General features: G+C 41.2%; 1 protein-coding gene across 2 annotated transcripts in view; it reads left to right on the forward strand.

The window, feature by feature from the left end:
* The first annotated feature begins 1,638 nt into the window (after positions 1-1,638).
* Positions 1,639-14,388, forward strand: part of igsf9a (immunoglobulin superfamily, member 9a) — a 47,023-nt gene continuing 34,273 nt past the window's right edge. The window contains exons 1-3 of one of the 2 annotated variants that reach the window (XM_017489614.3): positions 1,639-2,138; positions 11,550-11,708; positions 11,801-11,995. In XM_017489614.3, the coding sequence (XP_017345103.2) occupies positions 11,639-11,708; positions 11,801-11,995 (265 nt within the window). In that variant the 5' untranslated portion in view covers positions 1,639-2,138; positions 11,550-11,638. The remainder of the gene's footprint in view (positions 2,139-11,549; positions 11,709-11,800; positions 11,996-14,388) is intronic. The other variant, XM_017489613.3, reaches the window with a different exon arrangement.

Below are 14,388 nucleotides of genomic sequence, written 5' to 3' on the forward strand. Positions count from 1 at the left end.
ATTATAAAGCATATCGAGATCGATGTTTATTATTACTCAGGAACGGTTTGCAAATTCAAAGGGACTTTCTGAAATAAAATAAAACACGACTCTAGTCAGGCTTCAACATGATCTAATACGATTCGTAAGGCGATGATTCGATACGTGATGATATTAAGGAATCGGATATGATACGATTCAATATGATTCGTACGGCGATGATTTGATACGTGATGATATTAATGAATCGGATATGATACGATTCAATACGATTCATAAGGCGATGACTCGATACATGATGATACTAATGAATCGGATATGATACGATTCAATACGATTCGTAAGGCGATGGCTCGATACATGATGATACTAATGAATCTGATATGATACGATTCAATATGATTCATAAGGTAATGATTCGATACATGCTGATGATACTAATGAATCTGATATGATTCAATATGATTCATAAGGTAATGATTTGATTCATGCTGATGATACTAATGAATCTGATATGATTCAATATGATTCATAAGGTAATGATTCGATACTTGACGATACTAATGAATCTGATATGATACGATTCAATATGTTCATAAAGCAATGATTCGATACTTGATGATACTAATGAATCTGATATGATACGATTCAATAAGGTTCTTTTACGTACAATTTATGAATCTGATCAATAACAGCACTGCTGAATCTCTAGATATCAAGGGGCAAATCACCTGCCCCTTTGCCCCTTGATATCCACAGTGCCTCTTTAAAAAGAATTTTTAATTGCTCAAGGCCCTTAGCAAGAGATTACATCACCTGTCCTACAACCTTCAACCCTGCATTGTGCTCAGATTTAACAATAGACACCATCACAAAGAAGCTTTACAGAAAGCCGGATGTAGATTTAGATCCCAGAAGAGCAGAAAAGCAAACTAGGGGAGTCTGTGATGAGGAAAGTCTCCCACAAGGAAGACTTCCGGTGACATCGTACATAACTAACATATATATATATATATATATATATATATATATATATATATATATATATATATATATATATATATATATATATATATATAGACTTCACAGAAATCAATCATCAATTGTACATGAAAATTTTTAATGAAAATTAAATAAACAAAATAAAACAATCATTAAAATATATTCAAATGTTTGCAGTAGAAAATTCTTGATTCTTACTTTTAATAACTAATAAATATTATAGTGAATAATAATTTGTATAAATGTGCGTTCATGAATTGTGCTTTGATTTTGAATGAAAATAAAAATAATCACTGAAACGTATAAAAGTAGAAAAAATAACGCTGTGACATTATAATAAAAATAATAAAGAAATAAAATAACTATAATAACTTAAAATAGACGATAATATTTAGAGTAGAAAAAGTTTGAAACTAATACATAAATAATGGAATCAATAATATGTGTAAGTGTGCATTTATAATCCATAAGCTATACATTACGCTTAATGAAATACTACTACTACTACTACTACTAATAATAATAGTAACAATAACAATAACAACAACAACAACAACAATAATAATAATAATAATAAATAAATGATACATGAATGCCTAATGAAGAATGCTAAAATTATCACACACACACACAAACACAATCACACACACAATCATACACACAATCACACACACAATCACACACGTACACACACAATCACACACACACACACGCATACACACACACAATCACACACACACCCCTTCCTGGTTGATGAGGGTAAACTTGTGTGCGCGTCCTCGAGGAGACAGAACACACAGAGAGCGCGAGTCTCGCGCGCCTGAGAAACACTCCGCGCACGAGCCGAGTTGATCAGAGTTTCCGTGGAAACCTTTCACTTCCTGATCCACAAAATCCACGAATAAGCCATTTACCTACTGACGGACATCTCCGATACTGACCCGGCGGCTCTTTCCTATCCTTGGGAAGTTGGATGGTGAGCGTGGAGGAGTGGAAGAAGAGAGAACCTGCTCGCGACCGGCAAGGAGCTGCGCGTGCATGCGGACGGCAGGAATAAGAATAAGAAGTCGGGGGAAGAATGAAGCGCTTTTGTGGCGCATTTTTAGACTTTTAAACACCGAGCACGAGGAGGCTGTGAGTTCTGATCTCATCCGCGCGTGAGTACGAGTTATTACTGCAGTGTTCAGGACTTTATATCACCGAGAGAACCTCTTTAACCTACTTTAATCTACTCTAATGCAACTACGTTATCTACACCTGCGCACGAGCGCGTTTTATGCATTAAGTGTTGGATAGAGCATTGGATATGTATTATTATTATTATTATTATTATTATTATTATTATGATTAGTATTTAATTATTCATTTGCACATTCGTCAGGTAAACAAACTGCTTTATTTTGTTGCGCGTGCATTTTTTAATTTTTTTTTTAGAGCTTTAAAAGGTACAACTATGTCCCTTACATTATCTTTAAAAGGTGAAAAAATATACTAAAATATATACTATATATACACTATATACTAAAAGGTACTGTACAAAAAGGTACTGTACTCCATTGATGGTTCCGTCCCAACAGCCAGGAGAAGTACAGTTTGGTACCTTTATTTCTGAGAGAGCATAATTTTTTTTTTCTCTCTCTCTTTCTTTTTAAATAGCATTCCTTACAAAAACAAAACACGTTTTAGTGCTTTAATCATAAATGACTTGTTTCCCTTAATTCACACACCATTACCCACTTCTTAAATCTCAAAAGCAGAGTCCGGTGCACTGAAATAAAGGTACCAAACACTACTCCAGTAGTTGCTCGGGTGGTACCTTTTTGTCAGAGTATCGCTTTAAATGTTCAACAGGTCTTTGAGGTCCAATTATGTCCCTTAAATTGTCTTTAAAGGTGAAAAACATGCACTGGAAGCGACAGGACCTTCTCCCTTGTTTGGTACCGTTCTTCCTGAGAGGGTGTTTAATGTTTTATTTAAAATGAATTCTAATATAAATAAAGGTATAAAACTGTACTTTGTCTTGTCAGTGGGACGCTACCTTTAGTGTGCAGCGTTTACCTTTAAAACACTTTTAATCTACACAGTCAGTCCTTATATTTAAAGCTTTACTTTAACATGTCCGGCACACACACTTTCCCAGGTAAAAGACACTAAAGGTACCTCTATTTCACTCGTAGGACATTAACACAGCGATATAATTTAAAATATACTATGGTATGTAGGATTAAATGCTAAATACGTCTTTTTTTTTTCCTTTTTTTTAAATTAGGGTGCCGATTCCAAAAATGGGAACTGATTCGGGAAGCGAAATGGCTCTTCTTTTGACGGTTTTATTTATAAGAGTGATCGTTTCGTTCGTAAGAGGGATTCCGTGAAACGTTTGACTCATTTGGAACTAAATTGTGGACTGGGAACGACATTTTTGAGGCAGTTCGGATAAAAACGGTGTCCAAAGTGATGATAAATAAGGCTTTGTGTGTGTAAAGGGGATCTGATATGGAATGTGTCTGATTATTGTAATTAAAGGTTAAGCTAATAAAACAATAAGTGCAACAAAACGGTAAAACATGATCACAAACCAGCTTTATAGAAATCGAAGTCTAGATCCCCGACGAGTCTCAGGTGACGGTCACGAGAAACGGATCCGCGAAAAACACGAGGGATAGGGATAAAGAGGAACGCGTACAAAACGTGCCCGAGTACAAAAACGCTGACACCGGAGACTCCTTCCGTAAATACCAGATAGCCATCTTGTTAAATGAAGCTTCACCGTATTAACGGTTTTCCTTCTGTGTACGGTATTAGAACGAGCGCGTTAATGTTTACACGCCGTTCGATCTGTCCGAGAAAAAAAAAAAATCACCGAGACGTTCTGACCAATCAGAATCGAGAATCCGACAACACTGTCGCGTAACACTCTGGGGAAATCGATCGGATTTCCACAGAGGCGGCTTCGAGACCGCCGACGCTCGTTCGTGTGGGAACGAGAAGCGCATGCGTCCTGCTTCGATCATCTCAGTGCCCGAAAGCCACTTTAAGATCCAATCCTAACCCGCGATTGAGCGCTGAAGCTGCTCTGTATGTTTTGGGGGGTTTTTTTGGCACATGAATTATTCACTAAAGTGAATTAAGATCCTGGAGGAGAGCGTTATGGACATATGGCTGTAACGTGAGCTGGAGATCGTCTCTCGTTTAAAGCCTGATGTGACTCATTGGTTCTCTCTCAGTCAAGCTGGAAGACAGGATAAAGCCTTACGAGCGTATACAATATTCATTATCGAAGGACAGATTGTAATTATCCGTGTACGGTCTTTCCTTTTCACATTATTACCTACAGAGAATTTAACCCACAGGGACACTCGCGTCCAACCTGGCAACAAATCACATTTGTATGAAAAGTGATGAAGGGTAACGTTAAGATTATATAAGGTGGAGGTTAGCAACAAATTCTCAACAAATTCATTCATACCGAAGCGAACGAAATCCTGTCGAGACTTTCCGAACTCATAACCCGGTGTAGAACTTTACCCGTCGATGGAATTACACGAACGATTACACGACTTTATCCAAATCGTTTGGCAGAAACGTCTCCAGAAGGTCAAGCGATCGCGAAAACAGAAGAGTTCAGGTGAAAACGATGGGCGTGGCAAACGAGGGAATCGAACACGAAAGCAAGACGATATTAAACCATCGAGGAAGAATAGTATAATATGTGTGGTTTAAATAGGAGGAGTGGATTGGAGTCTAAACAGGAAACAGGTGAGCTAGTGTTCAGGTGAGCGTGAGAGTTAAAATCCGGAGCGGATCAGGATCCGGTGCTGGATTCCGGCTCGGCGGTCGGAACTAAAAAATCTCTTATAACTTCATGCATATGAAATCGGACAAATTCCCACGGCTCCAACCTTCATCTTGCTAAAATGTATATGATAACAGGTTGGGTTATGAATGAAATATCGAAGAAGGCGTCGCTCAGTGGCTCTTTATTCAGTCCCTCCAGAAATGAACGCAAAACTTCGCGCCATTCGCAGGAGCTTGCGATTTTTCAAAATCACCGCGGATTTTCCGCAGATCCGGGCCGAGACGCGTCACGTCGCGTCGTCACGACGCGCGTTCAGTCGATAGCGGTCTTCGATTCACGCGCGTCGAACATGAGGACAGCTAAAAGGTCTCGTTTCACAGCGGACACCGCTGCGAAAGACCGTGCGGAACAATTCCGCGCAATCGCGATTTCGCCAATTCAAGCGGGCCGGATTTGTTAGCTCAGTCTCACGCTTACAAATCCGACCTCGAACTTAGCGGGTTCAGTCGAATGAAAAACGAGTACGGAGAAAGATACGGAGGTTGGAATCAGGGGCGGGGTTAGTGTTTGTACCGTTCCTTACGACTTCGTTTATACGAAATCGACGGAAATCCAACGACTTCGCCGTCGTGTTGTTCAAGCTTGCGTAATTATGAGGGTTAAGGTTGAGGCTGGTGTGTGTGTGTCACGTTTCTTACGAAAACACAACCGCCTTGCGTTCACGTCGTCGAATTCCCACTCGAATTCTCAGTTTGCATGAGCAGCGACGATGGTTCGAGTTAGGGGCGGGATTAGTGTTTCTAACCCATTTTTAGGACTTCCTTTTGCATAATAAAGGGAAACTCATTCATATTAGGATAAATTTCTCTCTCTTACACGCACGATCAGAATCGCAATCACTTCCTCGTAAGACTCGCGGGCATCGGGACAGGTTCGAGGAATGACAAATCTCAGGGTGTTAACACACACACACAAACAAACACGCAGGCTATGGAGATCAGGGTGTGATCTTGACAGTGGAGATAGATTTGTTTGCACTTCCCTCCCCTCCATTAGTACATTTTGCATGCGGTGGAAGAAGACAGCCTTGCTGTGTCCACGTATAAGAAGAACATTCCTTCTTCACAGCTCTGCGCTTTCGCACCTTTCAGTCCTTTTCTTGAGTCTGAATCAGAGCGAATCTGATACTTATGGCGTCGGTTGCTCTTTGTTTCGGTCTGGTTTCACGCTGCATATAATTAAATGAACAATAAAAAAAAAACAAAAACAAAGAGTCATTGTTCAGAAACAGGACTAGTTTAAATATTTTGTATGTCTCATATCGTGTGTAGTTTCTCTTCTTTGTTCATCAGAATCTCCAGAAGACGTGACGTTTCTACGGCGGATACACGTTTATACGTTTTTTTTTTTTTTTAAATATGTACTAAAAATGCTGCCATATGAAAAAAAAAAAAGCACACAGCATGTTTGATTCACTTCCTGTAGGTGAGTCGATTCGGAGTCGAATCAATTTCTCGTTAGAGTTCGCTTATTCCGTCGCGTCGCTCAGGTGCTCCCGGACCCGAGTGTGATTTTCTCACCCGCCTGAAGAACTGCGACGGGTTGGAGAACACACCACGGTTCTGTTCAAACAGACCGACCTCGTAAAAAGACACAGGACTAGAGGTCGTAAAAAACAGGACTAGAGGTCGTAAAAAACAGGACTAAAGGTCGTAAAAAGCATTTCACTGCGTGTCATATGATATATGGTTATGTATGCGACAAATAAAATTGGATTTGATTGGATTTGTGGGTAGTGGTGGCTCAGTAGTTAAAGGCTCTGGGTTACTGATCAGAATGTCAAGAGTTCAAACCCGAGCACTGTCAAGCTACCACTGTCGGGCCCTAGAGCGAGGCCCTTAACCCTCAGCTGCTCTGTTGTATAAATGAGATAAATGTACGTCGCTCTGGATAAGAGCGTCTACCAAATGCCATAAATGTAATGATCTGATAACCTTTCCAATTATTGATTCAGATATTCTAATCTCTTCTCCAGAGAAGAATGGATGATGAATCCACTAATCTCCATTATTAGACTCTTGTAGCCGTTTCTCGTTTCTTGTGTCCATCTGCCCGTGGCATCTGTTTGGGTCAGGAAAGGCCAAACGGAACTGGCACAGTAAAACGGGTTATCCTTTCTGGCCCCGGTAAATCAATGCTTTGCCCACCATGATTAAATCTGAGAACATGACCATGAACCCAGTCGTACGTTAAATCCCAGCCGTCTGTTTCCTCCTTTCAGCACTCAAATGCAGTTAGCGGCTTGCGCTAGCTCTCTCAGCACCCGTTAGCGTCTGTGTTTATGGGTAAACACAGGACCAGCGGGTTGCCATGGAGAGCACGGCTTCGGAGGGCTGAAGAACCCACCTCATTGTTTTCAAGGAGATTAGAGTCTGGGTTAGAGTTCGGAGGTCAAAAGTAGCAGATTAGTAAAAAAAATAAAATAAAAAAAAGAGTTATGTGTTAATTACTTTGAGTGTAAACAAAGTGTTAAAGTGTTTCAGTGCACTGAATTACAGGATCGCCATTTCACCGAAGCTTCGATTGTTTTTAAATTGGTCCCAAATAACCGCCTTTAGAGGACATTCCAGCCCTAATCCGAAACCTGATCTCAACACCACAGGCGCCCTCCAAAAATGACTGACTCCAAGCCCCGCCCACACGTCATTACTGTTGCTACCTAGGGCAAGCCGGAGGCCGGCATCGACGAATTAAACTCTAACCCGGTCCTTTCACGATCGTGCGAACGCAAAATCGAACAAACGGTCCGATATTCGCAGGAGCTTGCGATCTTTCCAGATCGCCGCCGATTTTCCGCAGATTTGGGTCACGTGATGCACGTCACGTGACGCCGTCACAACGCGCGTTCAGCCGAAGCCCTCTTCGATTTACGTGCTGTGAATAATATGTTATATTATAGATCTGATTTGAGGATCCGGAAAGGTTTTTAAGTAGAATCCAAAGACGAGCAGGTATTCGATACATAAATAATGTTCCAGAAAAACAACAACAACAACAACAACAACAACAACAAGAGCTCAGCTTGAGCTAGCTCTCTCATACCTATGGGTATTACCATAATTAAGTCAGATTTTACACAAAAACTAACTTTATGTTAGTCTAAAAAAATTTCCACCCATGGACTATTTGCTATACATTCCACATTTAGCTGGTTACTTTCTTATTGGCTAGGCTCCATCCACAAATGTTGCCAGATCCTTTACAAAGAGGGCGTGTCCAGGTTAGAGCCAATCACTTAATTGGGGGAATTCATTCATTTGGGCAACAAATGACGTATAACAAATATAACGTTCGCTTGCCGTATAACAAACTATGAAAAAAGTAGTAATGCGATACGCTAGCATTACGTATTTAGCGTCGTTAGCTAATTATAGCCGAAGAAATCCAGTGTTACGCCTCCAGACGATGAATATTGTTAACATATTGTGTTCGCTTGCTCAGCTGTTTGTGTTTGTTGTTTCACTAGCGTCAGAGAATGCTCCTCTTCCATGTCCGCTCGCTAAATCAGCCTGTCCCTGCGTGTCGCGACACTCGTCGACGATCCTTGCGGCCGGACCGTGATGGAATCCTCTTTCAGGTGTTCTTATATAAAGCAGTCTTTCACAGCGAGTCGTTCGGTTTGGCATCACGTGACATTCGCGACCGCATATTATGTAAAGATATCAAACGGAAAGCACAATATCTCAGACGAGTGTATTGTGACGTTCATCACAGTATCGATGTCATATGGTCGTGAAGCCCCGCCCTGCCGGGACGTACAATAGAACGCAGAGGGGAAGAAAAAACAAAGCTGAATGCTAATGTTCCTTATATGGAAATGGCGAGATCAAAGGCGAGATTTCACACGTCTTTATTTTTTTCTCCCCAGGGATTGAGAAACGCTTCGGATTTTTAAATGACAAGGTTTTACGACAGATTTAAAAGCGGATTATAAACTCGACTTCAAAATCAAATTAACCGAGGACCCGTGTGGGTTTCAGATCTTTTCATGAAAGCTCACAATAATGTGTAAACATTCATGTGGAGAGAAACCATGATGATACATAACCCTGTCTCTCTCACACACACACACACACACACACACACACACACACACACACACACACACACACACACACACACTACAACCTTTGTTCCCTTAAAGCTGTTAGGTAGCTTTTGGCTTTTGCTTGATCTTCAGCAGCACACGGCCATCAAACACAGTGTGTTTGCTTTCAGGACTTTGGCCTTAAATAGTGCTATAAACTCCATGACTTAAGTCAGTAACATCACCAGAGCTTCCACATATGGTGGAGTGCAAAAGTTTGCATCCCCCCATAGACTTGGAACGGAGAGAGAGAGGAAAAAAAAAAAAGGACAAAATGAACAGAAACACTTTGTGGGCCTACAAGTGATTAAAGAATATATATATATATATATATATATATATATATATATATATATATATATATATTTTAAATCACGTTATTACCACAGCGCTGTTGAATTCTGAATGCTGATTGGTCAGAAGGTGCGGATGAATCTTCTAGAACGGCAGCTCTGACAAATCACAGGTTTATATTAACGCGCTGGTTTCAATACGTTACCGTTTCTATAGTAACGGATCGTTCGGAGCGGGATCGTCGGTACGGCGTCGTTTTACGTGACGAGATGTTTACGGAACGATTGTGGAAGGAGTCTCCAGTGTTAGCGCCTGGTACAGGTCAGAGGTAAAGCTGTAAGGTATGAAGGTGTTTCACAGTATGAAACGTAACTATAACTGGATAAAAAGTATGACGTATCATTATTTAATAAATACTGACGTGTTAGCATTGACAAATACGCGGTGGCGTAAGAGGAATAAAACACGCAATCCATTTCCTTATAGGAAAATAATCAAATTCACCACACCGCGCAGTCGTTGATGAATTTCCTATAGCAGCACGACACGGCGTGTTTTATACCGTACTTCAAGAAGGTCGAGACCTTTTTTTTTTTTTTTTTTTTTTTTTTTGGAATAAATGACATTTTTTATCGCGTCACACACGTGCGCTCGTTCGGAATTTTTCTTGTTCAAACTCTCAATGACCGATTCGATGTTTTGCATGAAACAGCAAACTAACCAAACCTTAAAACAAAATGGCGGCGTGCACACCAGCAGAAAACTGTTCAGGAGATGTTATGCATGGATTTCCAGCTCGAATCGGCGGAGTAGCGAGTAAACCGATGTTATTGTCCTGCAGCTGGACCTGACCCGGCGTATTCATACCGATAAGCGCGACGCTAGACGTGTATCAGGTTCATTTCTGACACGAGTTACATCATCCTGCAGCTCATTTGAATCGCTGTGAGAATGGAAATGAGGCCAGAATCTGAGTCAGCCGCTGGTCACACGATCGCGATCTTCTCGTTAGGCCGTGCTATATTGTATTTTCAACCATTCCGGAATATACATAAGCACGGACGCTTCATTTGACTGCCGTTAGGGCCGGAACTAGCTCAAAACAAAACGGAAACAACCTACCAGAAAGGTTTATGCAAGCCTAGACGGATAAGGTTAAAAACGAGGAATTGTAGTCCATGCTTATCTCTTTGCGCTGGATTCGGGGGTGGGGTTTTGACATGATTTGGACACGACGGCGTGTTCTGAAAGCGTTTATGCGGTTCAATATGTTCACGCGGGGACGTCTCCGAGCCATTTATCCCAGGACCCAACAGCAGTGTATGCACCAAGTTATGTTTAAAATGATGAAAATGAAGTGATTTCAAAAATTTCTCCATGTTTGACTCTTTGTCTCCGAAATAGTTTGCGCCGCTGCTGTAATTGTGAGCACGAGTCCTCGACGTGCACCGGTCTGTTCGTGTGTTTGTTTGTTTACTCATCCTTGTGCAGACAATCGACCAAACACAATTATTAAACAACGCCGAGTGGACAATCCAGTTATTCTGACTGACTGATCCTTTCAGCTGCATACCGAGCCACTCTACACGCCCGAGACAGGTTTAACATACAGCATCGAGCATATGTTAATATGTTATCGTTTCTATAGTAACAGCTCATTCACAGGTACGTAAAGGGTTACCTCAATCTCGCAGTGGTGGCTTGGTTAACTGGGGTTTAAGCTCCAGTACTGCAAGGCTCTGGGTTAGTGATCGGAAGTTCGGGCGTTCAAGCGACAGTTCTGCCAAAGCTGCCACTGTTGGGCCCTTGATCAAGGCCCTTAACCCTCTCTGCTACAGGGGGCGCTGTATCATGTCTGACCCTGAAAATTTTTTTAAAGTGTAACGATTGACAAACTGGTGGGGTATAAAAAGAATAGAGCGTCCCGGGGCTTGCTGTTGTAGGAAAATACTCGAAGGGGGTGCAAATATTTAAAGCGATACACGTCTGTTTTTCCACTATCGATGTCTCAACATGTATTCTTTGAAAACTTATGGCACTTGTGACGAAGAAACATTTGTGAAATTGTAAACATTCCGTCGCTATAAATTCCATAGGAATTCGTGATTTTTGTCGTAAGGGTACACAAACTTTTTCACTCAAATTTGCCTATTTGTAAAAATACAAGAATAATCTTGTCGGATAGATATAATTGGGCAGAATTGTGTTTACTCATAGAGGATTTCGATTTTTTTTTCTTTTCTTTTTCATAGTTTGAATGATTTCCCAGGTTAAACGTTATTTTGCGTCAATATGTTATTGACTCTTTGGGTGATTTCTCTTCTCCAGTGAATATCGGATGAACGGTCGATTAATATTTGACCCGAATGATCTTTATCGCAGTTAAGGAGATGACCGAGTGTGTCTGAACGTCTGCCATGGCACTAAAGGAGCTCCCTGCACCTGGAGTTATAATTACTGCTGCTGCGGTGGTGCTCTGCTTACTTGGTGAGGAAGGATAAAGATATCCTAGCTAAAGGATTAATATCTATGTGTTATTCGTGCTAGTATTGATATTAGTACGTGTTATCCTGTGCTAGGTGGAGTAGGAGGCGAGCGGACCACGCTGCGGGCCAAACAGGGAGGTTCGGCGCTGCTGAATTGCCCCCTCAGTCCTCCGGCGGAAGTTTCCTCGGCTTCGCTGCACGTAGTCGAGTGGGTCCGGCGGGATTACGACGTTCCCATCCTTATGAAGTTCGGCGCACACGCACCACGAGTGCATCCCAGATATGAAGGTGAGCGTAACAGAATTGACTAGCGTGACTAGCATAGCGTTTGAATGTGTGCATGTGTGGAAATCTGTGCAGCGGATAGCGTGGGAGGTGGGAGTATTTACTTATGGAAAGTACGTGTCGGTGTGGTGGATGGTGGGAAGACGTTTTCAGTATTGCGCACTCTGTCCCACGTCTCTAATTTGTGTCCGATACTGAAGACACCATTCTAGAAATCCATCCCTTCCGTAAGTTTGTGCCCCTCTTACACTTACAGTAATTTCTGTGAAGGATGTTTACTTGCGAATGTGAACGACCAAAATCTTACCATCTGTGTGGGTAATACGCCGTGACCTATAGTTTGTTTGTTTATGATTTTATCATTTGTCTAAGCCACTGAGAGTCAAAATTGCATATGAAGTCGATTCCTGGTTGAAACGGAGAATCAGAGAGCTTAGATTAGTAACCGAACTTCACTAAATAGCCGAACCCAGCTAGCAAATAAAGTTAGATAAAGTCTGTAGAGATAATTAGTAATATATCATAGCTTTAGCCTCTTTGTGTAATAATTAACATGAACACAATCCAAATTCAGTCACCCTTGGTAATATTAAAGCCATTAACGCCACTTAAATAAACAGCCTAGTCGCCTAGTCTAGTTAGCAAACATAGCTAGATAATGTTCGTGGAGATAATTCCCAAGATAGCTAAAGATTCTTTAAGATTCATGAATATATGAATCTTGAATTTTGAAGATTCATGAATATATGAAGGCGGAACCTGACCATTTTAGACGTTATAAATACGTTCAACTAGCTAGCTAAGAAAGTTAGATAATACTTGTAGAGATAATTCGCCAGGTATATTAGCTACAATTTATGCTAATCTAGCTAGCTAAGAAAGTTAGATAATATTTGTAGAGATAATTAGCCAGGTATATTAGCTACACTTTATGCTAATCTAGCTAGCTACGAACGTTAGATAATACTTGTAGAGATAATTAGCCAGGTATATTAGCTACAACTTATGCTAATCTAGCTAGCTAAGAAAGTTAGATAATACTTGTAGAGATAATTAGCCAGGTATATTAGCTACAACTTATGCTAATCTAGCTAGCTAATAAAGTTAGATAAAGTTTCTAGAGAGCATTAAGACGATAGCCTAGCTAAAGTTTCTTTGTGCTATGATTAATACTATGCTGAAACACAAGCTGAAATCAGTTCCCCTCGGGAAGATTTAAATTAATCGAAACTTTTAAATAACTTTCACTGGCTGGTAACATATAAAATAAGACTGCTAGTGGTCCTGTAGCTGTTTTGCTAACCCCTACACCTTGTTGCCGTGCCACTCCCTAGTTGCTGTAACTGTACTCTTCCGTGTCCGACGCGACGTCCTCGCTTTTCCCCCATCGTTGCGTATTGTGTGCTCCGAGGCTGTGGCACAAAGGGCGTGTTGGAATAGGACACCCGAGTCAGTGGACCGCGCGCGGAGCTTGTCCTTAAAAAGGCACACAATGCCGCTAATGTGGAAGAGACGAACGGCTGCCGTGGTTACGTGGCGGGCTGCCATCGTGCCCCCTGTCCAAATGGAGGGTTCGACCCTACGACCTTTCATTAGCTCAGAGAAAGATTTCATTAGCTGGCTGCGTAACCGTGGGATGGTCTGCATCTGTCCGTCGCTCTGTTTCCAGGACGATTCAGGAAGGAATGTTTGTAGGAGGTATTAGTGCTACCGTGGCTAACAGTCAATGGAAACAGCTTGCTAGTTTGTACAGTGAAGCTACTAGTGATTGTTAGCGTCATTTCTTCTGCCCAGGATGAGGTTCCCGGCCTCCGGTTTCAAATGATTGCATATGATTTTCATCTGATTTCCATTTCCTCAAGCACAGAACAATCGCATGCTGTTCGAAACCCACGGAATCTAATAGGGCACGGTGATGCTAAATAAAGATTAAACTGTCTAGATCTCATCTAATTAACGTGCACGTGCTTTAAATGATACTTCCTGTAATCTAAGATTAGAGCCTGAATTCCTTAATATTACAGTGGAGTCAGTGTCTGTAAGCTCTGGCAGCACTTCCCCAGCTGTGATATGAACGATAGGTTTATATAAATGCTTATTTATTAACATTATTCATGTTTTCCGACATATTCTGGACAGATGGAGTAGGAGTTTACGCTTTGTGGTTTCTTTGCGACTTTAAATATAAAAGATAAGAAGAGAGGCTGGTGAGGGAACGACTCTTTCTAGCTGCTTTAAAGAGCTATATAGCAGCTTTCTAGCTGACTCTTTCTAGCTGACTCTTTCTAGCTGACTCTTTCTAACCGGCTCTTTCTAGTCGACTCTTTCTAGCCGACTCTTTCTAACTGATTCTTTCTAGCCGGCTCTTTCTAGCCGACTCTTTCTAGCTGACTCTT

This window comes from Ictalurus punctatus, chromosome 16, assembly GCF_001660625.3.
Source record: "Ictalurus punctatus breed USDA103 chromosome 16, Coco_2.0, whole genome shotgun sequence".
Classification (NCBI taxonomy): domain Eukaryota; kingdom Metazoa; phylum Chordata; class Actinopteri; order Siluriformes; family Ictaluridae; genus Ictalurus; species Ictalurus punctatus.